The sequence below is a fragment of the Falco cherrug genome, chromosome 4 (assembly GCF_023634085.1).
Source record: "Falco cherrug isolate bFalChe1 chromosome 4, bFalChe1.pri, whole genome shotgun sequence".
NCBI classification, from domain to species: Eukaryota; Metazoa; Chordata; class Aves; order Falconiformes; family Falconidae; genus Falco; species Falco cherrug.
In genome coordinates, this window is record NC_073700.1 from 33,148,193 (window position 1) to 33,175,555 (window position 27,363).

A 27,363-nucleotide genomic window follows, 5' to 3' on the forward strand; every position below is an offset into this window, starting at 1 on the left:
GCCGTGCTCTTCCGGGGCGGGGGGAAGGCGGAAGTGGTGCGGGGCCGGTGCCGGCGCAGGGCCCCGGGCTGCTCCCCGATGGTGTGTGGCGGCTGCCGGCCCCAGGCGCGCTCGCTCCAGGCTCGGTATGGCGGCGGCGGCGGGAGCCGGCCAGGAGAAGCAGCTCGCTCCCACCCTGCTCAGTTTCTTCATCTACAACCCCAAGCTGGGGCCCAAAGAGGGAGAGGTACCGAGGGGGGCGTTGCGTCCCGGGGCTGCGGGGAGCGGAGGGCACCCCCGGCCCGGCCTTGGTTGCTGCAGGGGGCTGCGGGGCGGCTGGCTGTGCTGTGCTGACCCTCTCCGTGGCCGGGCCCCCGCGGGATTACCGCTTCCCCTTGCGGAGCATCCCCGGACAAAGGCGGCCTCCGGGCACAGAGCCACCGAGGGCCTGTGTGCTGGCAGCCTCGGTGGGGCCGGGGACAGGGCCACCTGCATCCGCAGCCGGCTCTACTTCGGACGAAAAAGGAACAGTAACCGAGGGCGGTTTAACACTTGCATGTAAAATACTGTACGTGGGGAGCTGGTCTGTTAGTAACTATGTTTTACTGATGCAGTAAATATTTCTAAAAATAATTTTCTCCAGGTAGATAGAACGCAGCAGAAAGCTTAGTGTTTAACTTAGTTAAATTCAACTTATTGCTGGTATTTTCTTGCCGTTGTGATCTTTAATAAGTAAACTTAAGAAGCTATAGTCTGTTTTTAGAGAGAAGCACCTTGTATGGTTCATGTGATAATCTTCAGTTTTAATCGGTTTTGAACAGGGCAGTGTACTTATGTACGTGTTAATGACCAGGGTGATGAGACTGCACGTGTCCTCAAGTCTGTGGGCAACTCCAAACTGGGGAAGCTGCTGATATACTGGAAGGCAGGGCTGCTGTTCAGAGGGACCCTCAGCGAGCAGAGGCTAGCAGAAACCTCATGGAGCTCGATGAAGGCAAATGCAAAGTCCTGTGTGTGGGATGAAATGATCTCGTGCACCATGTTAGGCCAGGGGCTGACTGGTTAGAAAGCAGATTTGCAAAACAGGGCCAGGGAGTCCTAGTGAACAACAGGTCCTACATGAATCAGCAGTGTGCCCTTGTGGCAGTGAAAACAGCGTACAGGCTGGGTTAGTGAGTGTGGTCACTAGTCAAGTCAAGTGATTGCTTCCCCTGTGCTCTGGGTTTGGGAGGCTGCTGGTGGGCACTGTGTTCTTCTGGGGCTGCCTGGAGTAGGAAAAATACCGACAAACTGAAGCAAACACAGTGGAGGGCCCCGAGTCGGTCAGGGGGCCATGGTCAGTGATGTACTAGACAGCCTTAGAAATCTGGAGTTGTGCAGCCTGAAGAAGAGACGGTGCAGAAGAGGGTCTGATGGCTATCTTCACCTGCCTGAAGGGTGGTTATAGAGGATGGAGTCAGGCTCTTGAAATGAAAGGATGAGGTAATGGAAGAAGTTCCAGCAAGGGAAATTCTGATGAGATAGAAGAAAAAATTCTTCGTAGTGAAATGGTCAAACAGCAGAGCAGGGCCTGGAAAGGTTATGGAATCTCTGTCTTTGGAGATACTCAAAACTTGAGTGGACAAGGCTGCGAGCAATCTGACCTACCTTTAAAGCTAGCCATGCTTTGATCTGGCTTTGAAGCTACGCTTGCTTTGAACTAGCTGTGAAGAGACTAGGGCCTATGATTTCAATAGCCTTCAATTTATAAAGCATTTCAACATATCTTGGGATGACTGACTGCTTAAGTGTGCTTAAATATGCCTTTTATCCATTATTACAGAAGCCCATTTAGGTACAAGTTAAAATTCTGCCTAGGAAATTAAGGGATTAAAGTTAAAAACCAAGCAAGCCATGAACTTGGTATTCTTTAACGTTAATTCTGTTAAATACATTCGCTTTGATTCTTTTTTCAAATTTTAGGAAGAAAAGAAGATTCTCTTCTATCACCCAAATGAAGTGGAAAAGAATGAAAAAATTAGAAACGTGGGACTGTGTGAAGCTATAGTACAATTCACAAGGTACGAAGTCTGATTGCAAGGTTCATTGTATTAGCACAAGCAATGTATTTTAAATTTCCCAATCATATGTTGTCTTTTTGTGCACGTGTATAAATATCTGTGTTTTCTTTCCAGGACCTTTAGTCCAACAAAACCTGCAAAATCCCTACATACGCAGAAGAATAGACAATTTTTCCATGAACCTGAAGAAAACTTCTGGATGGTCATGGTACTTATGCATGTGATATGCATATTTCTAAAACATCATATCGCAATGTTCTCAATGCATTCTGCATTGTCTAATACCAGCCTGTTCCACTTCCTAGGTTGTACGGAATCCCATAATAGAAAAACACAAAGATGGAAAGCCAGTCTATGAATATCAGGAAGAAGAATTACTGGTAATGCTGAACTTTTTTCTTTTCTTTTCCTTTTTTTTTAATGGGGTTTTATTGCATTTCAAGAGTACCTCCAGAAATGTCTTGGTTTGTTTCTTGAACTGCTGCCAAACTGATTTTTTAATATATATATATATCTCCATAGATATTGAAAAGTACTTTGCCCTTTTTCCAAAGTTTAAAGAAGAAAGCAAGAAGCAGTTCAAGATCACCCAATAAACATCAATGAACTATACAGCTGTGAGACTTTTAGCTTGGAATAGGTGAATAGTTCTTAGGATCTGTCTGTTTAATAAAGTTCTTACAAGATTTTAAATCCATGTATTTTTATTAGGTTTAAGTGTATGTGTTACTACTTTCTTAAGACTGCTAGTAATCCTTACTAATAATCTGGAAAAACAAACAGCTCATAACTGTCATGGGATTTCTTGTCCAAACTGCAGCATCATTAGGTCAATTTAATTGTATGCAGAAAGGGTATTTGGCTGGGTAGGATATTTTAAAAGCTGGTTGCTTATGCTGCCTCCTTTCATTACAGTGTGTACTACTTCTTTTCCTTGCTGTGTTCTAAGAAAAGGGCTGGTGTCATAGGCACTCCGTTTTGCCAGACAAACAATAAAAGTCTTTTTCTTTTTTTTTTTTCTTTTTTTTTTTTAATCTGGGTTAAGGTCCTAGCCCAATAAAAACCTGCTATGATGTCCCACCTCCTTTAGCCTTTGACCTGGATGAAAAGAAAACTTGTCAGAAATAAGTTCATTTTCACTGACCACTGGCCTTAGGGTAGGGCACTATTTGTAACTGCTCTCTTGTGCGTGAGTTGTTAAGGTGCTTTTAATATTAAATGTAAGGGACAAAGGGACTCCCTTTACTGAAACAGTACTTTGTAAGTACAAAGAAATGTCTAGATGCTGACTGGAAATGTTCTTTTAACTTTTCAGAGATTGATTTCTCTAATTTGTGTTTGCTGGCTCTCTGGTAAGATGTTATGTGTAGCTCAGCCAAAATATTTGAAATTCTGCCTCTGCTTATATTAATGTCCTCCTCTCTTTTCTGCAGGATAAGGTTTATAGTTCGGTCCTACAGCAGTGCTACAGCATGTACAAGGTAGAGTTAATACTAGAGGCTCCTCTTCTGGGCAGAGGAAGAGATGCTCGTGGTACCATTTGGATGTGCAAGCTCATCATTGCTTTGATATTGCCTCATTACTATTGTCTGCTCTCTTCCTGAAGCTCTAATAATGTTGATGGAAGAGAAAAATAAAGCTTTTGCAGTTATCTGTGCTGGTTCATTAGCTTATTACACAAATAAAAGCCTTCTAATTTCTATGAAGTTCAAATTTCTTCTTTCAAGTGCAGTTACACCATGAAGCATTTGATTTTGATGGTGTCATATATTACCTGTTGGAGAAACAATACTGGATAAAGGCCATCAATCTGGCTTTTGAAAAACAAGAGTATAAGATACTTAAATGACACAGATTAATAATTTCTCTACCATTAAAGAATTTAGCTTCCTTTTCTAATTCTGCTTCTGCTGCCATATATACCTGGACCCTGCAAATCTGAGAGATGTTTTTTCAATAAAGAAGGGGTACATTTGGATCTACTTGGAGTCCAAATACTGAGAAACAGAAGCTTGATTGTATACTAGCTATATCCATGGCAGAGTTGTAAGAAAGTACTGTAAATGATTACTCAACTGACTGATTTTTATTTTTTTAACTGTTAGCTTTTCAATGGCACATTCCTGAAAGCCATGGAAGATGGAGGTGTAAAAGTTCTAAAGGAGAGACTAGAGAAGTTCTTCCATCGGGTAAGACCTTATTTTTCAGGCACATAAAGTGTGATTCTGCATTGGAAATAAAATGCAAAAATCTTAAGTGGCTGCCATGTGACTAAAATATAGGCAGTGGAAAGGTGTAGTGGCAACACAAAAAATCGGGTTACTCATTTCTTCAAATACTTCTTACTAAGGTGGTAGGTTCTTTAGGTGGAGTTGAACCACAAGCAGGGTTATGGCTTGATGGACCAGCTTAGCTGTTGGAGATTTTTTCTGATGGAATCACATTTCTTCTCTGGAAATCCTGTGTTAACGTTTGAATTGGTTAGTGCGCTAACAATCCATGCAGGCCTATTTGAGTAACTGTTGCAAGAATCATATAGGTTGGGAGGAATGTGGAAACGTCATCCAGTTCAGCCTCCTACTCAAAGTAGGGTAACACTGAATTCAAACTAGACTGCATAGGGCTTTGGCTGGTTGAGTCTTGAAAATACCCAGGGATGGAGATTCCACAACCTGCATGCACCAGCTTCAAGCCCCATAGTACTGTGAAGTAATGGAGAGTTGTAACTTTTAACTTCCCCCCCACCCATCTCCACTGCCCATGTGGAATTAATCATGCCTGATAAGGTTTCAGGAAGTAACGTCTTTGTTATATAAGTAGTATTCATAATTTGATTTCAGTCTTCAAAAGCTAATGTTTTAGTGAAAGTATGGAAAGCAAAACCTATTTCTGAGCAAGAAATCACTCAAATATTATTCAGGTATTTCTTGCATAAATTAACTGACTTTGTAGTTATGTCTGGCAGAATTTTGAGTTCCTACAGAAAAGTTTAATCAAGGTAGTTTTAAAAGATGGCAACCAAGTGTCTGTCTGCCCCCATTTTTCTCATTTGCGTGGAAGCAAACAGAAGACTGCTGTCAACGGTTAATTCACTTGGGGTAGAGATGTGAACACTGACATCTCTGATAATGATGGAGTGTAGACACTATACTGGTGTTTAAAATTTTGTTCTCAACAGTTCTTTAAAATAACACAATACTGTGACAGTGTAAACAGAAATACAGGCTTTGCTTGTGGGTTTGGGGGGTTTTTTGCTGGTCTTTTGTAAGACTTGTAGAGTCTAGAATAAACACTGGCATAAGCACTATGTTTGATTAGCTGCTGTATACTATCTAGACTGAAAAATAGAGCATGGCAAAAAACAAAGTAATAGATTTTTATCTTTAAAACATTGTTTTTCTTTGAAGTTCCTATTGAAGATAAAACAGTATTCGCTATAGATCTGTATAATTGAGAAATCCAAGGAAAAGTTGTTTCCCTGTTTTGCTGGGGAACTGGAAATGCTTAAAAAGTTTGGTCATGCAAGTTGTTCTGTTATAACCCTATTGAACAAATTTGCTATGTGTTGCTGGCAGGCTTGAACTGCACTGAAACTCTGAAAGGAAATGAGACTTTGATTATAAAACGTAACAGAGATCTGTCATAGTATTTGTATGTATTTTACTTCTTGAGGGTTTTTTGGTAATATGAAATGACTGTAGAGGGAGCCATTGGATAACTCGTCTTTCACCAAGCAGAGCATTTAATAGTGCATTTGATATCTCTTGGTAAAGGTTACAGTCTATCAAGAAAGAGAATAATATAAATTATCTTTTACTTTACACATTGAAAGCTAATGGATTTATCTGCTAATATTTCTAGTTTTGAAATTAGAATACTAGTAAGATAGGCTGTTCGTTCTTATACATTCAGAAGGTCTTGAGCTAGCCTTAAGAGCTGTTGTCACTACGATTAAAGAATAGCAGGCTGACACCTGGAATCACATTTACACACTCCTACATAGAATCATAGAACAGTTTGGGTTGGAAGGGACCTTTAAAAGCCATCTAGTCCAACCACCCTGCAATAAGCACAGACATCTTCAACTACATCAGGTTGTTCAAAGCCCCATCCCACCTGATCTTGAATGTTTCCAGGGATGGGGCATCTACCACCTCTTTGGACAACCTGTTCCACTGTTTCACCACCCTCACAGTAACAAAATCTCTTCCTTACATCTACTCTGAATCTACTTTCTTTTTGTGTAAAACCATTAGCCCCTGTCCTACTGCTGCAGGCCCTACTAAAAAGTCTGTTCCCACATGAAGGAATATGACATAAAAGCAGAACTGGAAGGGGTTTGGTTTGGGTTTGGTTTTTTTCATCGTTAGTCTAGATTGCTGGGGATTAGACTCAAATTTGTCATTTCAATCTACACACTGGAAGTTTTTTGAATTCTAAAAAAACAACTGTCATTATTCTCTTAGTACTTGCAGACACTGCATTTACAGTCTTGTGATCTGCTGGATGTGTTTTGTGGAATCAGCTTCTTTCCACTGGATAAAATGACTTACTTGAAAATTCAGTCGTTTATTAACAGGATGGAAGAAAGCCTCAACATAGTCAAATATACTGCATTTCTCTACAATGATCAGCTTATCTGGTAGGTACTTCAATAATTCTTTTGCGTGTCTTCGGTTTCTCATCCTATAAATTAATGCCATAATAGCAAAGCTTCTGAATCAGTGAAACAGTTGCATGAAAATGAGAGAACTGAGAAATGCATTGGTCTTTGGCTTTAAAATCTCTAACCTGTACCAAATGATTACTTCCAAGTTGGCCTGGGGAGCAGCTAGTGCAAGTGTCTTTGTCATTTCTATTGCAAGAGCCTCTGCACTTGTATGCAGGTTCCTCTGTAGGACTTCAGCAAAGAAGGCTAATCAAAGGATTGGGTTTTATATGGTTCTGAACCAGGAAGTTGCAATGCTTGTGAAGAGTTCTACTTAAAAATTGACTTGAGAATAGCAAACTTGATCTTTTTTTGTTTCAATATTGTTAATATTTCTAGTTTACAGCTAATTTAGATGTCTTTTGTATTTAGCAAATAAACTAACATTTTATTAAAAATTAATGTTCTGGGATTGATTCTGCTGAGACCCTGAAATGTTGCTACCCTAGTTCAGTATGTGCTTTGCCTGAGTTTTGGAAAACGTGATCTGAACTGCAGCACAAACCACTTAGGTTTGTTTTCTCCCTGATGTTCTAGGAGTGGACTGGAACAAGATGACATGAGAATTTTGTACAAATATCTCACGACATCTCTGTTTCCAAGGCACATGGAGCCTGAGGTATGGTGGTGGTGGGTGTTACTTGGTTTTGTGTTTGCGGGGTGTTTTTCTTCTTTTCTTTCTGTTTGTCTGGTACTGCTAATGGGTGAAATACCAAAGAAGAGTCTCTCTCACTTCCACCCTCCACCCCTTAAATGTTAATTTAGGAATTCTGAGATGTATTGCTTTTGGGGCACTTTAGTAAACTCAGTAGTATTTGCACCTAACACTTATAATATGAATTGTGCTGATAATTTGAATATGAGAAGGTGATAGGGAGCTAGTTTACTGAATGTTGATACCTGATGACTGCTCAGTACTGCATATGAATCACTTCAGCTTAATGGCTAAATGCTGCATGGAGTGCCAGAAGACTGCATGGAGTTAATTATTCTTCCCCCATCAAAAACCTCAATAGTTTTAAAATTAATAAATGCAAAATCAGAACGCCCTGTTCTATAAGCATCTCTTGCACTTTATCTCCTTCATGTTATACAAATAGTATATATCTTCATGAGTGGTAATTTCTGCAAATGGTTTGCTTTGTTTTGACAGTCCACAAAATGTAACAGAAAATACCTCTAAGCTGTTTTTTTCTTTTGTGTGTTTTTTGCTTCAGTTAGCAGGAAGAGATTCTCCAATACGTGCTGAAATGCCAGGAAATCTACAACACTATGGAAGGTAGCTCTTGTTTACTGTCACCTTATTCCCTCAAGGGCAGAATGTTTGGGAAGATACACATTCCACACACAGTTCATTCCAGAGGGTTGCACAGTAGTTGGTGCAATGTTAAACTTGACCTCTGGAAAAAAACAGAAAAGGCTTCATTAACATTACTGCATATTTTTCTTTCCCACTGTTCTTAATGCACTGCATGGAAAATTTTGGAGCTGCTCATTATTTCTTTTTGGTTGGGCACTTCAGACAAAGGTTTAGATTTAATCTAGGGATATATCTATTTATTTTTCCTCTGTACTCACCATGTCAGAGTGGGGAATTCTGTACTTAAGACTGGGCAACATTATTTTGAATAATTGTGGGACTGGACATCTTTATCACAGTAATTCCTCTTGCCTGATTTATTGTATTCTTTTGGGATCAAGGCACCGACACTCAGTCCCTGTTCTGCACCCCCCCCAAGTTTAGGTGCTTCTAATACACCACTGTTCTACATAAAACTAATTTTAATGTCCTGTCGGAAAGCAAAGGAAGAGTGTTTTCCCAACAGCAACAAAAAAAGGGTTTATAAAGATAAGTCACAACTTGAATGTGGAAAGCGTTTCGGTGTTCCTTTGATAATCTGCACAATTTATTTCCTTAGCATTATTATGGCTTTCTGATCCTGTTTCTGTAACTCTTTGGAGCATATATGCAAATAATACTTTGTAAACTGTAATAAGTGTTGAGATAAAATGTAAAGGGCTCTACGCCTATCTGAATAGCTGAAAACTCATTTATTTAAATATATTCATACATTCAAGTAATTGCTAGTTTAAATAGGAGAAACTAAAATACAAGAATTCATCGCAACTGACCTCTTGAATTATTTTCTAGGTTTCTTACTGGACCTTTAAATCTTAACGATCCGGAAGCAAAATGCCGTTTCCCCAAAATATTTGTTAATACTGATGACACTTATGAAGAGCTTCATTTAATTGTTTATAAGGTATTAAGATTTCCTCTGCAATTACTCCACAGAGGTAGGAATCTATATGCAATGAAGACGACAATGATGTGAAGTACTTATGCATTGTATAGAAGGATGCATTGATATGACCAGGTTAAAGCAAAGAGACAGAAAACTCCTTTTCATGGTTCTGGCAACAAGCTTGAAAGCCTGAATCCTCTTTCTGTACCTTCCCCAAAACAGACAGTTGTTTTAGTAAAACAAAATACTAGCCTTCAGATACTTTAAGTAGTTTCATACCTGGATTTATGTAGCATTAATCAGTAAAACATAAAAACTAATGTTTTTCTAATTAAATGGATGTTTCTTGTAGACATATATCCTTGCATAAAATGCATTTTTAGCAAATTTTACCTTTCCCCTAGAATGTAAAAAATGTTAACTGGGCTGAATTTTAAAATCATTAACTGTCCTGTGTTGTCAGGTCTGCAAAGAGGTTATCCTATTGAAGTGTTACCTTTACAGTAACTTGGGTTTTTTTGGTTTGTTTTTTTTGGTTTGGTTTTTTTTAATTTAACTGGTTTACCTGTGTGTGGCTTCAGTGAAGTATCTGTCATTTATTTGAGGTAGTTGAGGTAACCTGTTGTAAATGGTTTTTTTTGCTCTAACTTTTTTGTTCTAGGCCATGAGTGCAGCTGTCTGCTTTATGATTGATGGTAAGTACATCACTCACTTGGCAAGACAGTACAGAAAGCTATTATGTGCAACTTGCTTTACTCTTGAACAATACTCAGTTAATTTGTTACTTGAGCGTCATCTTTGTGAGTGCTTCTATCAGTCTTGGCTTTTGTTCCAGTGGTGTAAGTAACTCAAATTACACAATAAAATTACTAAATATCACTTCCATTAGCTATGCACTTTCAAAATCATCCATAAGATTATAATTAAGAGTGAAAATTTCCCCAGAACTCTCACTGATGTTTAAAGAAAACTACTACAAAAACTGTACCTTCAACTGTGGGAAGAGAACCTCATCTCTCCCTTTTCTTTACCCACCACCTAGCTTCAATTCCACCTACGCTGGAGTTTTGCCGTAAACTGGACAGCATTGTTGGGCCTCAACTCACTGTGTTAGCATCAGACATATGTGAACAATACAACATCAACAAGAGAATATCAGGGTTTGTACCATGTTTCTGTTCCTGTTGCAGTCCCTCATTAGTTGGCTAAAAATTAGGTTTAATGAACTGCTTAAATAATGGTAACATGAGCCCAAATGTTGAAAGCATTAACAGTGTACTTTAAATGATGTTTGTCTACATTTCTGCATCTTAAGCTTATATAGTGCCTGTTGTTGCATATTGAGATTTCCCTGAAGTAACAACATATATGTTGTTAATTTAGGCATGAATGTTTATTAGTGGCTCAAACCTTTTTCCTCTCTGCATAATTGTTGCAGGAAAAATCACGTAAATATAGAAGATGAATCTCAGTGTATCAATCGAGATTCTGTCTCCTCATCCCCTAGCAGATTATTCAGACACAAGAAGTGAAACTCCTAAGTTTTGCTGCTTCATGTATGAAACTAGCTGACCCGTGGGGATGATGAGTTCTAAGATCACTGTGCTGGCAGAAGTATATACAAGATGGCAGAAATGCCAGCGTAAGTGGCAGTCTTCTCTCACTGTCCCCCATGCTGAAGCAGAGAAGCAGCAGTTAATCTTAACTTTAGTTTATACTTTCTACGTTTGCTCGAGGAAAACAATCTCATAATGTTCACAGACAGCCCTTGGGCTAGTAGAACATTTGAGTTTTTTAAAAAATTGTCACTATCTTTGGCCATGTCTTTTGTGCTGATTTCCTTTGACTTCTGCTTTCCTAGGCTGCTGGTTTGTGTAATGCTAAAAGAACTGTATTTTTCATATCAAGTGGACACTGACACCACTAAGCTCTGAGTATTACCTTAGACACAAGGACTTACAGGCTGGACAGAGTGTATGTAACTCTTAATTCTGTTACAATTGGAAAAGGAAAATGAAGGTCTACGTACCAGAACAACTTCTGTTTAAGAGTTTGAAATGGGGACTTTAGTGAGTGGATTATTTGGTTATGATGCAAGTTTTACAGCCGAGTACTTCTTGCCAGAATTACTGCTCCTTGGAAGTGTTGCTGTGTATGCTAGGTAAAGAAAAAAGTCTCTTCTTTTTGGTTTTGCAGGACAAAGTAACTGCTTGAGGGGTTAAAAAAAAGTCAAATAAAAAGGGATGTTAATGCTTTGGAAAATCTACTTTGCTTAAAATTATAGCTGACTTTCCATAAAATTGTATTTATTTATTTAGATAGATTTCTTAGGGAAGCACGAATAGCGTCGCGTATGGTGGAAAAAAAAAAGGAATTAAACCAAAGATAGGTGTGTGACTGAACTTGTTTAGTGGTAGCATGCCAAATCAGCAAAATCGCAGGGTATAGAATAGGATGTGCTTGAAACTGAGCCAATCTACTAAATCATTAAACTTGGGGTTTTTTAATGCCATCTGGGTCTGGCTTTGGCAGCTTTAACTCTTTAAAAGTTTAATGCTATGGTGTCCTGAAAACATGATATGGTTTCTTGACGCTAATGCATCTAGGTGACAAGAGAGCAAGGGTATCTAGTTGTTTGCTAAGGTGAGTGGTGTCATCACAGTATCTCCTTGATTCTAAATAATACATAGCCCGAAGTAGCAACCGCTATAGCTAGTCTGAATTTGCTGGTGACTGCTACCAAAACTGCAACTCTAAGTGACAGATTTTGTTAACTCAATAAAAGAGGAAATGGAGGAAGACTGCCAAGGCAAGAATTTGAAAATAGTCTCTTGCTTGGCCCACACAAATGATGGAGGGAGATCTAATCACCTGGATCAAGGAAGAGTTCTCTGAGTGTAACAAAGATGTGAGTGGAAGATTACTTATTGATCAAATTAAAAACCTAGCATCCATTCAAACCAGGCTGGACTGGCACAGGGAAGAGCAGCAAGGAAGTAAAATGGGGACAGAGAAAAACCAACTCAGAAAAATGCAAACAAACTAGCACTGCAAAGTGGGACAAGGCCTTTACACTCCCCTGTGTCTATTTACTAGCAGCCAAAGCAGCAGAAGGGGAAAAACTGGTTGGTGTTGCAGGCTGGCATTTTGGGTGGTTTTGTTTTTTTAAAGTGTGGTGTGATCACACTTCATTTTAACACGAGTCTTAACCTACTTGGGTCTTTTCAATGTGAAGATAACTTCAGGATGTCTGAGTAAGTCTTTCACTGGCTAGTTACCTGTTCTGTGTGAAGCCTGTGCTTATAGAACATGACAGTATTCACAAGTACTTTCTTTTTTTTTTTTTTTTTTTCCCCAAAAAAACTTCCTAGGGCTGAGAAGGAGCCTCAGTTCAAGTTTATCTATTTCAATCACATGAACTTGGCAGAGAAAAGTACCATTCACATGAGGAAAACACCCAGTGTATCACTTGCATCTGTTCACCCTGACCTCATGAAGATTCTCGGTGACATCAACAGCGACTTCTCCAGGTAATGCTTAACTATTAAATAGTCTGTAATTCCTTGTATCAAGATTTTTTCAAATGAGAGAAGATTTCATGTCTTTTTGTTCATGGATGGCTATTCATAGCTCTGTGACATAAATGGTGCAACATGGATCATATTTGGTATTTTGTGTTGGTTTAGAAGTAGTCTGTCTTAAACAAAACTTCTGTTGTCCTTTAATAACAAAATAATTTATAGAAGAGTGAGGGGGTCTATCCAAGAAAATATCTGTAATCTATTTGAAGCTTCAGAGTAGTCGTAACAAATTTGAAGGGGATGTAAAGCCTAGCGCTTTTCCACTTAAGTCTGTCTAATCTCTGGATAAGTAGTGTAAAGGACAGGGAAACCTGCTTCTGCCTATATTATACCTCCTCTGAAAGAGCTGGCTGCTTTTAGGGATTAGACAACAGATGAAATGCCAACCCTGCAGTTACTACATTACTGCTGATAAAGATGACTGACTTCTTGTCAAAGGGTATTGTGCTACAAGTTGGGAGAGACCCTTATTAATTCAAATTAATAAAGAACATGAAAATGCTGAATTATTGTCATGTCTATAACTAATCGGCAACTAGCAATTTTCCCACTCTGCTTAAGGATGAGGCATTCATTTTTCTGTAAATGCAAAAAAGAATGTTTCAGTATATTTTGGAAGTACTGGGTGAGTGGCAGCTTTATATAATTTCTCTAGTCGTTGAGCATAGTTCAGTTCTAGGTTTAACAATGAGATACGTGAAAGCTTATCACCGTACCCTCTCCAGCTTCCATTTTTTTGGTCACTGTGTAGCAAATTCTATGCAGTGTGTCCTTAACAGTATGGAGCATACGTGTTTTCTTTGGAGCACTGGAGTGTTTGGCTGATGGACAAGTTAATTACATCCCCAGATAAGTAAATCATTGTCGTAAGCAGCCATTTATGAAGCCTTCACCCTGGATTATGTCGAAGTTAGTATTGGTAGTCTCTTAGATACTGCACAACCACAAAAATTTATGACAGTAAACTGTCCCACTCATTACAATAAAGTTGTTGAAGATTAAACTTTTTGCCACATTTTTTACATTCTAAAATTTCTTTCAGAGTTGATGAAGATGAGGAAATTATTGTGAAGGCAATGAGTGATTACTGGGTAGTTGGGAAAAAGTCTGACCAGCGAGAACTGTATGTTATTTTGAATCAAAAAAATGCAAATCTGATTGAAGTTAATGGTAAGTAAGGATTAGTTTTTATTACCTTTAAATACAGTTACTACTAAAATGTATGTCCCTGAAGAAGTAATAAAACCCATCTCGCAAGAAGTCTACAGAGGGATTGATCTATGATAGACCAGGTAAGTTTGCATAAGGCTTTAAGTCTGCCTTCCACCAGCTGTGAAAGAACAGCATAAATATTCAGCAGACTTTCTTAATTATTAATCAGTCATTCTTCTTCCTTCAAATAATACAGGAGAGCTCTGTGAGCTTAGTTTAGGAGTAATTAATGAAGTTATATTATATACAGTTGAGAGATGAACATACTTACATCTGAATTAGGTTTTATTTGTCAATGATCCATGGGTAGATTACTTAGACATTGTCTGTCCTGTCAGTGATCCTCATTCCATTGTTAATTTGTTTTTAATGCTGTTTGAGAATTATTTACCTTGACTAAGAGTGCAAATTAGCAATAAGATGCAAAAAGCTTTTAAATGAGTTTCTCTTAAAAGTCTGTCAAGAGTCTTATTTACAGCGATTTTAGGGCACCCTCTTTTAATAGGAGGAAGCGTGCTCACTTGGACAAGGGGGAAAAATTAATACTTTTCCAAGACCAAAGCCTAGCAACCTAACTTTTGAAAAGACAAATGAGTTACATGACTTCTCATGATTTCTAATTGTCTTTCAGGATCAAACCTGCCATACAGAAATAGTAAATGAGTGTTTCTGTGCCTGATAAGTGTAGGAAGTGGTGTACCTCAGGCAGCACAAAGCAAAAGCCTTGCTGACTTGATTTACTGTAACAAACTAATCCCTCCTTGCCCCGAAAAGGGGTTTCAGTATACTTCCTTGTGTTGAAGCTAAAGCTTCTGCTGTTGGCAGTGTAGAAATTTGACAAGATGAATGGCCCAGCGACAGACTCGAACCATCATTTACACTTTAACCACTTAAAATACAACTCATCTTTCAGTGTGAAACATCAGACTTGACTCAACTTTCTCTTAATGTTATGCTGTCCAGTAGTCTACATTAGAAACTCCTAGGGAGTTTTCTGTTTGAATTCTGTTATATTCTCCACTATGCGGGATTTTTCTTGCAGAGGTTCCTGTAAGGCATCATACTGAATTTCATTTATTTATTTATTTATTTACAGAAGAAGTAAAGAAACTTTGTGCAACACAGTTTAATAATATTTTCTTCTTGGATTGATCTGAAAGGGCTGATTTATTGAAGATGTCAATGTCAGACACTTGTTCAACATGAAGAGTTATTAGTCATATTATTGACTGGAATAATGACAATTAGTAAAGCAATACTTGCTTTGTAAGAATCAAAATTTCTACTAAAATCTGTAAACTGATCATAAAATTTTTAGATTTTAAAAAGGTTTATGTGCAAACTAATTAAAAACCAGTCTGAATTCACCTGTACCATTCCATTCCGATATTGTTATGTGAATATTTTACTGGAAAATAAAACTAATTGTTACACTTTTAAGGGCATCTTTTTGTTTTCCTGTGTTCATTTCCATTTCTGTGTCACTTTCTGCTAATTTTTTACAATATCAAACTAGATTGGTTACAAGAGACACCTGGACAAAGCACTTTCTAGGTGACCTGTTCTTTGCAGCTCGTGCTTCAGCCTGATTTACATTCTTCGTCAAATTGTTACGTACTTGCTTATGCAGTATTTCAGTCAAACTAGGTTTTAAGCAGAAACATTTAATTAGGACATACAATGATGACAAGATATCAGTTGTACCTAAAAATTCCCTTGGTATTGATACAAGTCAAATACTGACTTCTGGAATAGTTTTGTTTAAAGGGTTTACACTCATGACTAGATGCTTTTTCCCAAGACCTTTGGTGTAAGAGCAGAGTTTCCTTCTGGAACCAGCAAGACTTGGATTTTTTCTTATTCAAAGAGTACTTACCTAGAGCTTCAGTAGTTCTCATCAGAAGATTTCTTTCTTCTTTTTCTTTTTGCCAGCAGGCACCTTCGTAACACCTGGGCGTGCTACAATGGGTGCCTCTTCCTTCAGAGGGGGTACTAACTGTGTGACAGGCTCCTCTAACTCCTTAAAATCCACACTCTTGGAGTCAAATGTTTTTTCTGCTGCAGCTGCTTCTTGTCTTATTGCCTTTTCTGCTTCTCTTCCAGCAATAAGTCTGAGTGAACAAAGTTTAAATGTAATGTACAGCAAGAAAGGAGACACAATGGCTACGCAACTACAGCTATATTCACAGTATATACAATATAAACTGTCATATTGTAGAGAAGCAGAAAACCTGTCTAGTTACTACTTCAAGTCTAATTTACAGCATGATTTTTTTTAAAAAAAGTCTTAATTGCCTTTACAGAGAGCAGGACTCAAGTGCCAGGAAATAATAGAGCGCAAAGAATTCTGTAACCTGAAAGCAGCCTGTATTTGTTATTCCCAACAGTAACAGAAGTCAGGAGTTACATTCTGTATATTACTTATTATACCTGGATGAGTTTGTTTTCCAGTTACAGTATGCTATACAACTTTATTAAAGCACACTTCTCATTTTCAATAATTTTGTTAGTAGGAGATAAGAGGTAACAGTATTAAAGGTAAGACACAACACTTACTTCGCCAGTTCCTCATCCTTGATCTTTCTCAGCTCAGCTAATTCAGCATCCTGTGTTTGATTTTCTTTTATTTTTTCCCTTAGCACTTTTTCATGCTGGTAAGCAGGAAAGAACTTAGTTGTAAAAAAGATCTGCACCTGACACATCCACAGGCTAAATTCCTCATCTTGTTCAGGTTTGGCTTTTTTTGGTTCATCTGCAACAGGTAAATTAAACATCTGTTTAGCAGGGCACTTCTATTTCAAACATGGTTTGGACTACAATATTTCAGATATGATACTGCAAGGGGAAGGTCTGGCTTCTGCATGGTATGGAAGATGACGACTGTGTAAAACTTGTAACCGATGCATGGGAAAGGGGTGACCCTTTTGTGGGTCTTCAGAGTGACATATCGCTGGGAATGGCATCAAAAGAATATGAACTTCCCCTTAAATCACACAATAAATTTCTCCTGCAGTAATCTAATGACAGTTCAGTATCCATGACTCCTGTGCACAGATAAGCAGAGGAACAAACGTGACTACCTGAAAGAATCACATGCAAGTATCCAATTATCATGACTGTCAAAAAAATAGTCTAGATCCCATCTATCTGCTGGTTCTTTGACAAACGACATTTTTTTCAGATCTGTAAGTCAGCAGTCATCAGATTTCAGTGAAAGAGCTGATGACTACACGAAGATCCTTGCCTAGCTGCATTCTTGGATTTGGGTTCTCTATCTGGAGAAAACATTTAACAAGCACAAAAGACAACCCTGGTAAGATGTCCTAATCAGCCAGAAGGGAGATAGTATAAAAAAAATGTTACTAGCCTCAACGTATGAAAATGCTTTTACCAATTTCTCTTCTGCATGAATGTTGGCCTGTCATAACATAAACACCTTATCCCAGCTAATGGTGCCACACCATTAATAGTAATTCTTTTATTACGTAAAAGAAGCAAGACATAGTAGTATCTTTTATTTATCCAAGATGTTAAAAAAAAAAAATAGGCAAGCTTGCAAATTGAACTTCTCAAGAGTAAATACAAATTACAGCTTGTAGGTGCCCTACAAATAAAATGTGGCATTTTAAAATTGGGGAACCTATTAAATTGGTACTTATATGTCTCAAATTTCATTTTCTTTAAAACATTTCTTTTAGAAAATTTCTTTACAAATCTTCCTCCAGAATTAATGTTCACTTACTGCCCTCTTGTGACAAGCTGAAATCTGCATATACAATTAAAAAATCTTGCAGTTCGAGAGCTAGGAGGGATTTTGTTTGTTAGTCTTAAAACAAAAGGACTGCTTTACCTGTCAATTCTGTTGCTGGACAGAAATCTTGTCCTCTTTCTGCATCCCAGTTGAACAATGATGGAACATCTTTGGTATCTCCTGGAGTTGTGTGAAATAAGAGGACAGTATAATTCTGTGCATTAAATATCAGGTTCGATCCTTCAGCACAAACAAATATAAACTGTCATCTGACCTTACAGTTAGACCTGTGGTTGAAATACTTCTGTACTGATGAAAAGTTCATTTATAATGAAGGCACAGTGCAGAGTTTAGTCTCCCGTTTCCATGCTCAAATGAGTGGGACAGAACAGGAAGAATTCAGTTTTTAAAAGGCTTTATGTTATTTTTAAGGAAAATGTGATAGCTTGTAACTAAAAAGCACAAGAGTTCAGAGATTCGAACATGCCCAGCTGCCTGTCCATAGCAGGTGTAGAATGCTAAATGTAAACCTTGTCATAACTGCCAAAGCGAATGCAGCCACCCTCTGTAATTGCATTACATCCAGCTGTTTCAATCACTAATCAGCTACCATTTTAGTAATTTTTAAAGCTGTGAAAAGAGTGAAACTCTTCTAGCACGACTGCTTAAAGATGCTTATGGTAACTACAGTACTCACCCAGTAGAAATCCTTGAAGAGGATGCCCTCTGTCTTCACAAGGTCTCAGTGGCTGGCAAGAAGTTTTAAATTCAGTTATTAAATGCCAGGACTTGTGTTCAAATTAACAAGTGAAATCACGTGTCTGAGTCATGCAAATTCCTATCTCCAAAGCATCCTGACAACCGAATGCATTCTGCCGTTATGCTTATTTCAAAACATTTAAATTGCAACAGTGTTTCACGCTTTCAAGTATGCAAATCGGTCATAACACTTTACCTTTGATAGCAGCCAGGGAACTGGCATTATCCTATTTCAGAGCTAGGGAAAGACATCAGCACAGAGAACAAAAGCTCCTGTTCTTAGACATGTCCTCTGTTCTTACGTGCTTCTCTACTACTATTATTCATCTGCTCCTGAGGAAACAATAATTAATTTCTATTCCTCACTATAGGAATATACTCCAGAATTACACTGAGTGAAAAGGAGAGAACACCACTCAAGAGTGCATCTGAGAATGATGCTTTAAAATCTTTCCAACTGTCATCCCAAGCTCCTTCTGCAGCATGATGATGTCACTCCTTCCAGACAAGTGACAGTAAATCTCACAAAAACTCAGCTCAAATACAATTCTGTTTTTAAGCTGGTGTATTTTCTAGAAGTCAGGGAGTTTCCAAATTCTCTGTCTGATTTCCACAATTCCAGTACAAAACAGTAATCCTTACTACCTTACCCTAAAATCATAGAGATCAAACAAAATATATTTGTTCTTGGAATATCAAAAATCTCATTATAGTCATACACTGGGTACAAAACTGTAAAGGCAGTGAAGGTGAAAAGTTTACTGGAATAATTCTGAAAAGTGTTTTAGGAGTTACCTTCCCCAGTGCTTCTAAATCTCAACACACTTCTCAGACTCTCACTCTCCCCCTTGCAAATAAAGATAAAACTGTAGCTTTCTTCACCGCTTCAGTTCATTGGAAGACACCACCCAATATTCTATATAACAATAGCTGATTGTATGTGTGGGAGAAAATGCTTTTATTAGCAATGGAAACGCACCACTTCTAGGCTCATACACACATCCAGACATGGGAACACACTATATTTAATATTAGATGAAATTCTTGTCTCTTTCAAAGCCTAATTGGCTACTCCGTCACTCATGAATTGCAAACCCTTTGCTCCATCTTTTAGAGTGAGCTTTTTACATATCTCATGCTTCTTTATTTTGTCTTGTGATATGACACTTTCGCTTGAACACAACCATGAGCAAGCATAAAGCTCAGATGCCTCAGAAATGTCATCATTTTTTGTAACAATTATACTTCTGCTGTACATGCATTAATAAAAAGCACAAGAAGAATTTTACATACGGTACATTTTAAAATAAGATTTTCTTTTGCTCTTGGAAAATCTGTTTTAACTGGACCGTTTCACTGTGCAACTGCATTAATCTTTGCAGTAATGCAAGGGAATGGGTTTCATATGATGTAATAACTGGCCAGAGAATGGAAAGTGGTGGTGTTCAGTGGCACTACCAGCTTACAAAGGCTGTGAAATTAGGTGTTTGTGAATACTCTTTGAATAAATAGAATACTTTCATCTTGTGCATAATTCCAAATAATTTCCAATTCATGCCTTCAACTATCCACGCGGTGTATTGCACTGCAGTGTCACAGGCAGCGTCTTACAACCTATAAAATCCTTATTCAAAAGTACAGCAAAAAGAAAAGAGCCTAACTTATCTGCTGGGGAACAGCAAGTCTTACTACATACAACAACTGCAATGCCATTTTTACAGGGCAATAGACATTTGACTTAAAGCAGGAGAGGCGTATCTTCTACCAGTCAACCAATCTGTCAATTCTCTTTCAAACACCAGAAGGATTTAAAAGTACTTTATGGGTATTTATAGTTATTTAGGATAACGTGCAAATGTGTTAAAACTGTCTATATTGGTGTTACAATCTAAGGTAGCAACAAACAGAAAAAGCAGGAGGAGCCAATCAAATGACTGTTTATGCAAAAAGAGGAAATTAGTTTTTCTGTGTTCAGGAAGCACAGTACATTTGCAGGGCCTGACTTCACCCTCATATAATAATATTTAACAGGTCTGCATCAACTTTACCTGGGACAGAGAATATTCTGGGTATGGAGACACATTTGTGGTTCCCTCTGACAGACTCTCAATTCTAAAGCTACTTCTTTTCTCATTATCACGAGCTACTTGCTCCTTAATCATGTTGCTGGTAACATACACTGATGCACAATCAAGAAGAGCTTCAACAAATTCAAGAAAAACCAACTAGAGTAAAACAAACACAGTGATTAATTAGTATTTGCAAACTCCCTTCATTAACAGGCATATGTACCCAAGCAAGCGAAGAACTCGGAAGTGATTGTGAAGCCTTGCTGGCCTCATTTACCTAGTCAAACATCCCTTCTTCTGAAGAAAAACTGAAAACAGCCAAAGCTCAAAAAATTCAGCCAGTGAAATACTGTGTTATGCATTATACAAGTCATATTGAAATAAAACACTACATAGATTTTTGCTGTATCTGGAGCTACAGGAAATTTCTCTATTAAATAACATAACTATTGCCATTACCTAAAACACTTAATTGCACACAGCGCTTCCAGAAACCGAAAGAATGGGCATATAATTAATCTCAGTAAGACTTGCGCTGTGTGTTCAGTTTATCAGATACTGTTTAAAACAGTAAACTCAATTATGTCATTTAAAATAAGACCATTGCTGAGTAAGAGCTAATTCTTTAAAGGTGAAGGACCCTCAATAGCAGGCCAGCCATCAGGTAGCACAAGAGTCTTCTACAGTCACTGCTCTATCTCACTGAGGAGGCAATGCCTCCTTCACACATCACTAATCAGGCTTCTTGGATCACCAGATTTTCAGGATCAGTGGGTTCACTTCTTAATTATTGACCCATCTTAACATTTCCAGTGCATGCCTTGGTAGCTGAATGTGCTGAGATTCATCCCTGCATAATCACTATATATATATATATATATATATATAAACTGCCCCACAGACATAGCTATTACTAGCAGCAGGCTCCTAAAATGGTATTTGACCCTCTGGGTTATGGCTCTCTTCGGCAGTTATCTGTATGGTCAGGTATGCTGACACTGTACTAAGAAGAATAAGATAATAACATAGAAGTACATGAGCTAAATTAGAAGATACAGGCAGAAGAAAGGAAGACAAAAATAGGGGTTTTGTTTGTACCCTCTTTTTTTTTTAAATAAATTACTTAATTTTCCTGCTGTTCTAGGAGATAGGCAGCATTTGCAGCACTTTTGGAAAGTAATTGTAATTGTTCCTATAGCAACGAACTCTGGTTTTTTGCCCATACACACCTCTGGCTCCAGATTGGTACTGTTGCTATCGTGTAGAGAGGGACTGTCTTTGACAAGTATTTCCACAAGTTTTGAAGCAGTTAATTGTTTGCTGAGAAGTTTAAAATCCTGGGTAAAGAGTATATGTTACATGTTAACAGCACTTAAGGCATTCCCACATGGACCTAATCTAACTCCCTTTGAAGTCTGTGTCAGAATTTCTAGTGGTTTCAAACAATACTTCCACACACATAATTAACAACAGAGTGAAATTCTGGCCAGACTAAAGTCAATGGCAATTTTTCCTAGACTGCAAAAACACTAAGAACTTGTGAAAGCACAGAAATAAAAATATTTTTAAATTACAATTTTTCCATCTGATATTTTTTTTTTTCATTTAAAAAGGCTTGAATTTAAACAGTGACCCAAAACACAGGCATATCAAAGGAACTGTTCCCTGCCTTCAGATCTGTCCCTGAATTACTGAATTCTAGTAAAGAACCTGATGTTCATCTTGCATTATATTAATACATTATTAAAATAATAAATATTTTATAATATTTGTTATTTAATTACATAAACATCTATTAAAATACATGTTATTGATTATTTAAATTTTATTTCAATGTATTACCGTATTATTTCAAAAGCTGCCAGTCTTTTACTTCTACCAATAAGACATTTTGGAAGCCAGCAAAAATATTTATATTCCCTTAGAACACATCTGTCTAAAATTTGGTTATTTGGAATGACCAACTACAGAATCAGAATTCAATCCTGCAAAAGTGCACTAATAATGTCTGTAGAACAACTGTCCCTTTAATGTTTGTTGGACAGTTTGTACAAATAACATTGCTCCTACTTTTTCAAGTGTGCAGAGTATTTTAATATGCTCATATAAACTGAACAAAAAGCATATCCAATCACACAAAATTAAAAAAATAAAATATCATTACATTCAACATCCAAAGGAAGTGCCTCATTTTCATTGTGGGTTCAAATGGAGGTTTGGTACTCGGTCTACAAAAAGCTCTGTATATTTCCCAGCATTTGTCAATGTAGCTCAAGGCAAAAACTGTACATCGCTCTTCAGAAAATAAGGTACCTTTAAAAATTGATTGGGAAAAAATAACCATTACAATAAAACTGTGATGTATGTGGTACTAGTTAATGAATTCTGTACAGCAGAGAAGAAATACCATTACTTACCCTGGATATGACAGGCAGCGGGAATAACATTCCTGGACATCATTTCTAAGAAACACTTATGCAGACAAGAACCTTTCTCTCTACAGTTGAAACAAAAATAACTCTTGTCTAGGAAGACTCAAACTGAGTATACTGAAATATATTTTGCTAAAAGATGAAACTTACCTGTGTTCTTCATGATAGATATGAAATGCTAGGCGAATAACGTAAGATAAAAATGTTCTGAACAGTAAACTCCCATGTGGGCAATGTATCTCCTCAAGTGGTGTTTTATCACCTAAAAATTTTGAAAAAATAAACCTGTATTCTATCACATACATAATGCTTATAGGCATACTGAGTCGTCAGCCTTTTTTATCCTCTCCATCTCTACCTATCACAGTTTAACAAGTCCTGGAAGAATCCACCTAGACACAGCATCACTTTCAAACAAGCAGGTCAAGGGAGAACCATCCACCTATCTTATTGTATCTTATCAAATTCTCTCCTACTAGATATACATCCACTTAGATACACAGCATATAAGAATGAAGGGGGAAGTAAAAATGGAGTTAAACCCTTTGCATACCAGGGATACTGCTGGTCTAAATGGAACTGATTGATTAGCTGGCTCTATGGAAGAAAAAAACCCACCAAAACATACTACATGCAAACCAAAGCTAAGAGCACTGGGAAGAAAAAAAAAAAAAAAAAGAAAAGAAAAGTATTTGTTTCTTCTACTTCTCTTTCTCAGACCTCTTTAGAACTACATGTAACAGTAATGGCAAGACCAGGGATGAATACAATTTTTGAACAGATGGCTCTTTAGAACGGTTTTTTAAGTGGTATTTTAATTTTGCGTTTTCTCGCCTAAGCAACTGAAATGCCTGGAGCAGTGTTAATGCATCCATTGTTAACTCACAGGCACAGAGGTACTATGTAGATAGGGGCCACCTATCTACCACGGTTGAGCTATGAGTAAACTTGCCACTCGAACTCTCTGCAGCTTACTATTCCTAGGTTCTAGACACCGATTGACAGAAATACAAACCACTCAATAGCCGATCCATTTCAGCAAGAGTTAGGGTGGAGTGATGAAACTGGCAGTCCTTCAGAAATCTCCAAAACTGAAGCTTAGTCATGAGGAAGGCGTTGTCAAGAGAATGATCGCAGCCTAAGCCACTGTAGAAGGTGTAAACTCTTCTCAGTTCTGTAATCTGCCTCAACACTGCAAATTCTACCTAAATAAAGCAGGGTATGTTTTCAGCATCATCTCACAGAGAGCAGGGATCATCTTGTATTGATCCTGTAATGGGGCATATAATGCTTTTCATCTTGTAACTTTGAAAAGCACATCCCTGGTTGTGTTCATGACAGCATTACTCAAATGTAGTTATAATAAATATGTGTTTTTTGGCGACTGATAAAAGTGAATTAGTCTCTGTCAGAAGACAAACCTCACAACAGCTAAAGGTAGTTGCTGAACGCGCTTCCAGGTATGTTAACATTTCTAGTGGAAGCTCAGGAAGAGGCAATACTGTCTATTCATTCTTATAGCTTTTCTGTTTTCATGGCCTTCAGGTTTTCAAATCATTCTTTAATAGAAAGAGTCACTTCATGGCAAATAAACCAGAAATAAAATAACATGAAACACACCACAAGGGAAAGCTGAAAATACCAAACACTAGACTCTTACTTGTTTCAGCTCTTCATGTCTCTCTTCCCTTGGCAACAAGTCAAGCACTGAAGATATGTCCAACTCAATATCTGATCCCAGAATAGAAGTATTTTCTGAGCCATTGATGACTGTGGTATTTTTTACCATGCAAAGAAAATAAATCAGAACAAATTAAATGAAGTTAAAAAGACACATATATACACACACATGGAAAATAAAACATTTATTATTCCTTCTTATCTTCCCGACTTCAAACTGAGAATAACAGACTCCTTTACAGTGAGGAGTAGAGATTTCATAGTAACAGCGTAACATCTGAAGAGTACTTTTGTCAAATTCAACCCCTAGCCAAAAGGAAATGCAGAAATTACACAAGTTATGAAACTTTCAGTAAACAGTGTTCCAAAAGCATTACAAGACATAGTGTGGATGAGTCAAAGTGTCAGGCACAGGAAACAAGAAGCATGGGAGCAAAACTCATTAATTATTAAGATAACTCCCATATTTATCAAAGTTCTTTGGAGAAATAGCTCTGGCTCTTGAGTAAGTATGAACAGCTTCACACTATAGTAAAAAGGAACAACAAAATGTGAACTGAGCAGAATTTCCTTTCTTAAGCTGCTTACCAGTGCCAAAATTACCTCCCGTGCAAATGGCATTCAGCTCTTTTGTATTCATTGCATCCACTCGAAAATTAGGATATTGTGCTATACGATCATCTATGAACTCTCCTTCATAAACATGACCATTCTTGAAGACAAACTTGCCCTATAAACAGATTAACGTGATTAATTTCAATATAAATAAAAATCAAAGATAATAAAAACCCAGTAATGCTCTTAATCAAATTTCCTTTTAAGAATCTTGCCTAAAACTGAATATATGAGATAAAATAAAACAAAATAAATTTTTCCTACCCGCTTTCATAAAATACTTTGTCATCTGTTAATTAAAGTACACTGCTTGGCTTAAAAACTGCCCATGTGGCTGTTTGATTTTGAAAAGTATTTTCAGGAAATAACATTTCGCCCCATATAGAAAGACTTGTTTACAATCCATTGTTTGCACATGTGGCACTCCACTCACAGGTTTTTTTAAGTCTGTTAATATGAGAACATCTCTGTGCAAGGATAGCTTGATACCCATTAGCTCACAGTGTAAGAGTGAAATACTGACCAACCACTGCAAAAACCAAGATAAATCTATTGCACTTAAAATCTCTACAGTTCAACTTCTTTCTTTATATGCACAACACACATCTAATCACAAAGTCAAATCTGTGCCTCGGCAAGGTCCTTGGAAGGACTCCTGCTTCTTGCAGTGGACTCTGCCCTTCATGCTGGGACTCCATCCACAATGCAAATCAAATGTAGTTTTCTATACAGAAAACTAGAGATCCACCATACAGAGCAGAGCAGTCTCCTCTGGTGTTGTCTGTAGTTTTGTCTTCCTACTTATCAATACTCACCTTGCCTTGCTTCTTATTACAAACCCATTCACCATCGTACACTGCTCCACTGGCATATATGAACTTCCCACGTCCATGTCGTTCCCCATTTACAAAATCACCTATGTATTCATTCCTTAAAGGATACTGAGACGCTGGCATTCTCTTCAAAAACCATATGTGGGTGCCACATCCATGCTGAAAAAGATGTGTGATTAGAAAAAAACATCTCCAGAAGAGCTGTGATTGCTATAGGTCGAGACTTTCAAAAAGGAGCACCACCTAGGCATCTTTAAGAGTCACTGTTGGCAAATGTCTCAAATAAAAGCACCTAGCTGATAGCTGCAGTACTTCAAACCACCCACAGAACTATATTCTACAAAGGTCTGAGGGAGAAGCACTCAAAAGAATACACCAAATCAATACCAACTTGAGCAAGCTCTACCAGCAGGACTCCTAAAGACATCCTGCCTGCCTGAAGCCTTTTGACTGTAATGCTGAAAAGCGAGGCAAGGAACACCAGGCCAAACAGAAAATCATGATGTTCCAGAAGCTGGATTTCTCCACAATTTTATACAGAGTGAAAAGACAGTCACTCACATTCTTTTCCCAACAGAATAATAAATGGAAGGAACAGAAAATGCCAGAAATCTTCTCCTTCCTTCATAAAATTTGTACAAGAGGGAACAGTGTGGTCTAATATTTCACAGGTGACAGAGAAGTAAATTGCAATGTATACTCACTGCTGAAGTCCTACCTCAAGCTTAGTCACAAACATGTAACTTTTTAAACTTTTTTTTTATGAAAAAGGTTTATATTTTTCATTAGAGAATTATATTATGACTTTTTAAGACTAAGTCAAAAGCCTTTTAACAATTCGGATGTTGCTAACATGAGAATCAACTTAAAATAAACAGCATATTTCCACTATCTCAACCGGCAAAAATCATACAAAGCTCCTTTGATATTGCACAAAACTGCCTACCTAGTTTTACTAGAGTAACAGACAAAACGCTGAATTAAAGAGGTCGCTGGGGAAGAATTTAATACCTGTACGCCATACACCCACTGTCCCATATACTCTTGATTAGCTGTCAACCATCTCATTCTTCCTTTTCCATGACGTACATTTTTCTCCCACTGACCTTCATAGATATTTCCAGACTTATAGCTACAAGAAAACAATAAAAGTTAATGACTCATTCATACTGAATTCTAAGTGGATCCTACAAAAGCATTTTATTTTATATATTTATATTTTACTAGCAACCTCATTGCCTCATTGCTAATAAATTTAGCATTTATTAATGCTGAATATATGCATTAATTTGAAAGGTGGCTCACACTGACATGGATACAGAGGTTTGATTGTACCCACTGTTTACCTATTTTTAACTTAAAAGGTCACTGAGAAGAAATTAACCAGTTCTTTTTTTCTGAAGAGTCTTCACCACAGCTAACCAAAATATTCTTTCAT

The 27,363-nt window shown here is 37.6% G+C and overlaps 2 protein-coding genes across 6 annotated transcripts in view; one reads left to right on the top strand and one right to left on the bottom strand.

The window, feature by feature from the left end:
• CCZ1 (CCZ1 homolog, vacuolar protein trafficking and biogenesis associated) lies at nucleotides 1-15,226 on the top strand. The gene is made up of 15 exons (XM_014282670.3): nucleotides 1-226; nucleotides 1,942-2,039; nucleotides 2,154-2,247; nucleotides 2,345-2,419; nucleotides 3,473-3,520; nucleotides 4,145-4,228; nucleotides 6,506-6,681; nucleotides 7,285-7,366; nucleotides 7,965-8,026; nucleotides 8,900-9,011; nucleotides 9,655-9,688; nucleotides 10,036-10,153; nucleotides 12,365-12,523; nucleotides 13,617-13,744; nucleotides 14,883-15,226. The coding sequence occupies exons 1-15, from the start codon at nucleotides 128-130 to the stop codon at nucleotides 14,936-14,938; spliced, it is 1,425 nt and encodes a 474-aa protein (XP_014138145.2). The 5' UTR covers nucleotides 1-127; the 3' UTR covers nucleotides 14,939-15,226.
• LOC114016755 (radial spoke head 10 homolog B2-like) overlaps nucleotides 6,676-27,363 on the bottom strand; it is a 24,703-nt gene continuing 4,015 nt past the window's right edge. Inside the window, exons 7-21 of one of the 5 annotated variants that reach the window (XM_027810082.2) lie at nucleotides 26,937-27,057; nucleotides 25,908-26,084; nucleotides 25,066-25,207; nucleotides 24,458-24,567; nucleotides 23,813-24,002; nucleotides 22,948-23,059; nucleotides 22,783-22,862; nucleotides 22,530-22,678; nucleotides 21,595-21,702; nucleotides 20,345-20,521; nucleotides 18,235-18,286; nucleotides 17,637-17,717; nucleotides 16,343-16,538; nucleotides 15,663-15,897; nucleotides 6,676-8,147 (exon numbers count right to left, since the gene is read on the bottom strand). In XM_027810082.2, the coding sequence (XP_027665883.1) occupies nucleotides 15,684-15,897; nucleotides 16,343-16,538; nucleotides 17,637-17,717; nucleotides 18,235-18,286; nucleotides 20,345-20,521; nucleotides 21,595-21,702; nucleotides 22,530-22,678; nucleotides 22,783-22,862; nucleotides 22,948-23,059; nucleotides 23,813-24,002; nucleotides 24,458-24,567; nucleotides 25,066-25,207; nucleotides 25,908-26,084; nucleotides 26,937-27,057 (1,909 nt within the window). In that variant the 3' untranslated portion in view covers nucleotides 6,676-8,147; nucleotides 15,663-15,683. Of the gene's footprint in view, nucleotides 8,148-15,321; nucleotides 15,898-16,342; nucleotides 16,539-17,636; nucleotides 17,718-18,234; nucleotides 18,287-20,344; nucleotides 20,522-21,594; nucleotides 21,703-22,529; nucleotides 22,679-22,782; nucleotides 22,863-22,947; nucleotides 23,060-23,812; nucleotides 24,003-24,457; nucleotides 24,568-25,065; nucleotides 25,208-25,907; nucleotides 26,085-26,936; nucleotides 27,058-27,363 lie in introns of those variants that run through there. The other 4 variants (XM_055708527.1, XM_055708528.1, XM_055708526.1 and 1 more) reach the window with 4 other exon arrangements.

Excerpts from the sequence above, each read along its gene's own strand:
- CCZ1 (XM_014282670.3), top strand. The coding sequence starts at position 128 with ATGGCGGCGGCGGCGGGAGCCGGCCAGGAGAAGCAGCTCGCTCCCACC. Across the intron at positions 227-1,941 it reads TGGGGCCCAAAGAGGGAGAG|GAAGAAAAGAAGATTCTCTT; the intron begins GTACCGAGGGGG and ends TTCAAATTTTAG. Across the intron at positions 12,524-13,616 it reads ATCAACAGCGACTTCTCCAG|AGTTGATGAAGATGAGGAAA; the intron begins GTAATGCTTAAC and ends AATTTCTTTCAG.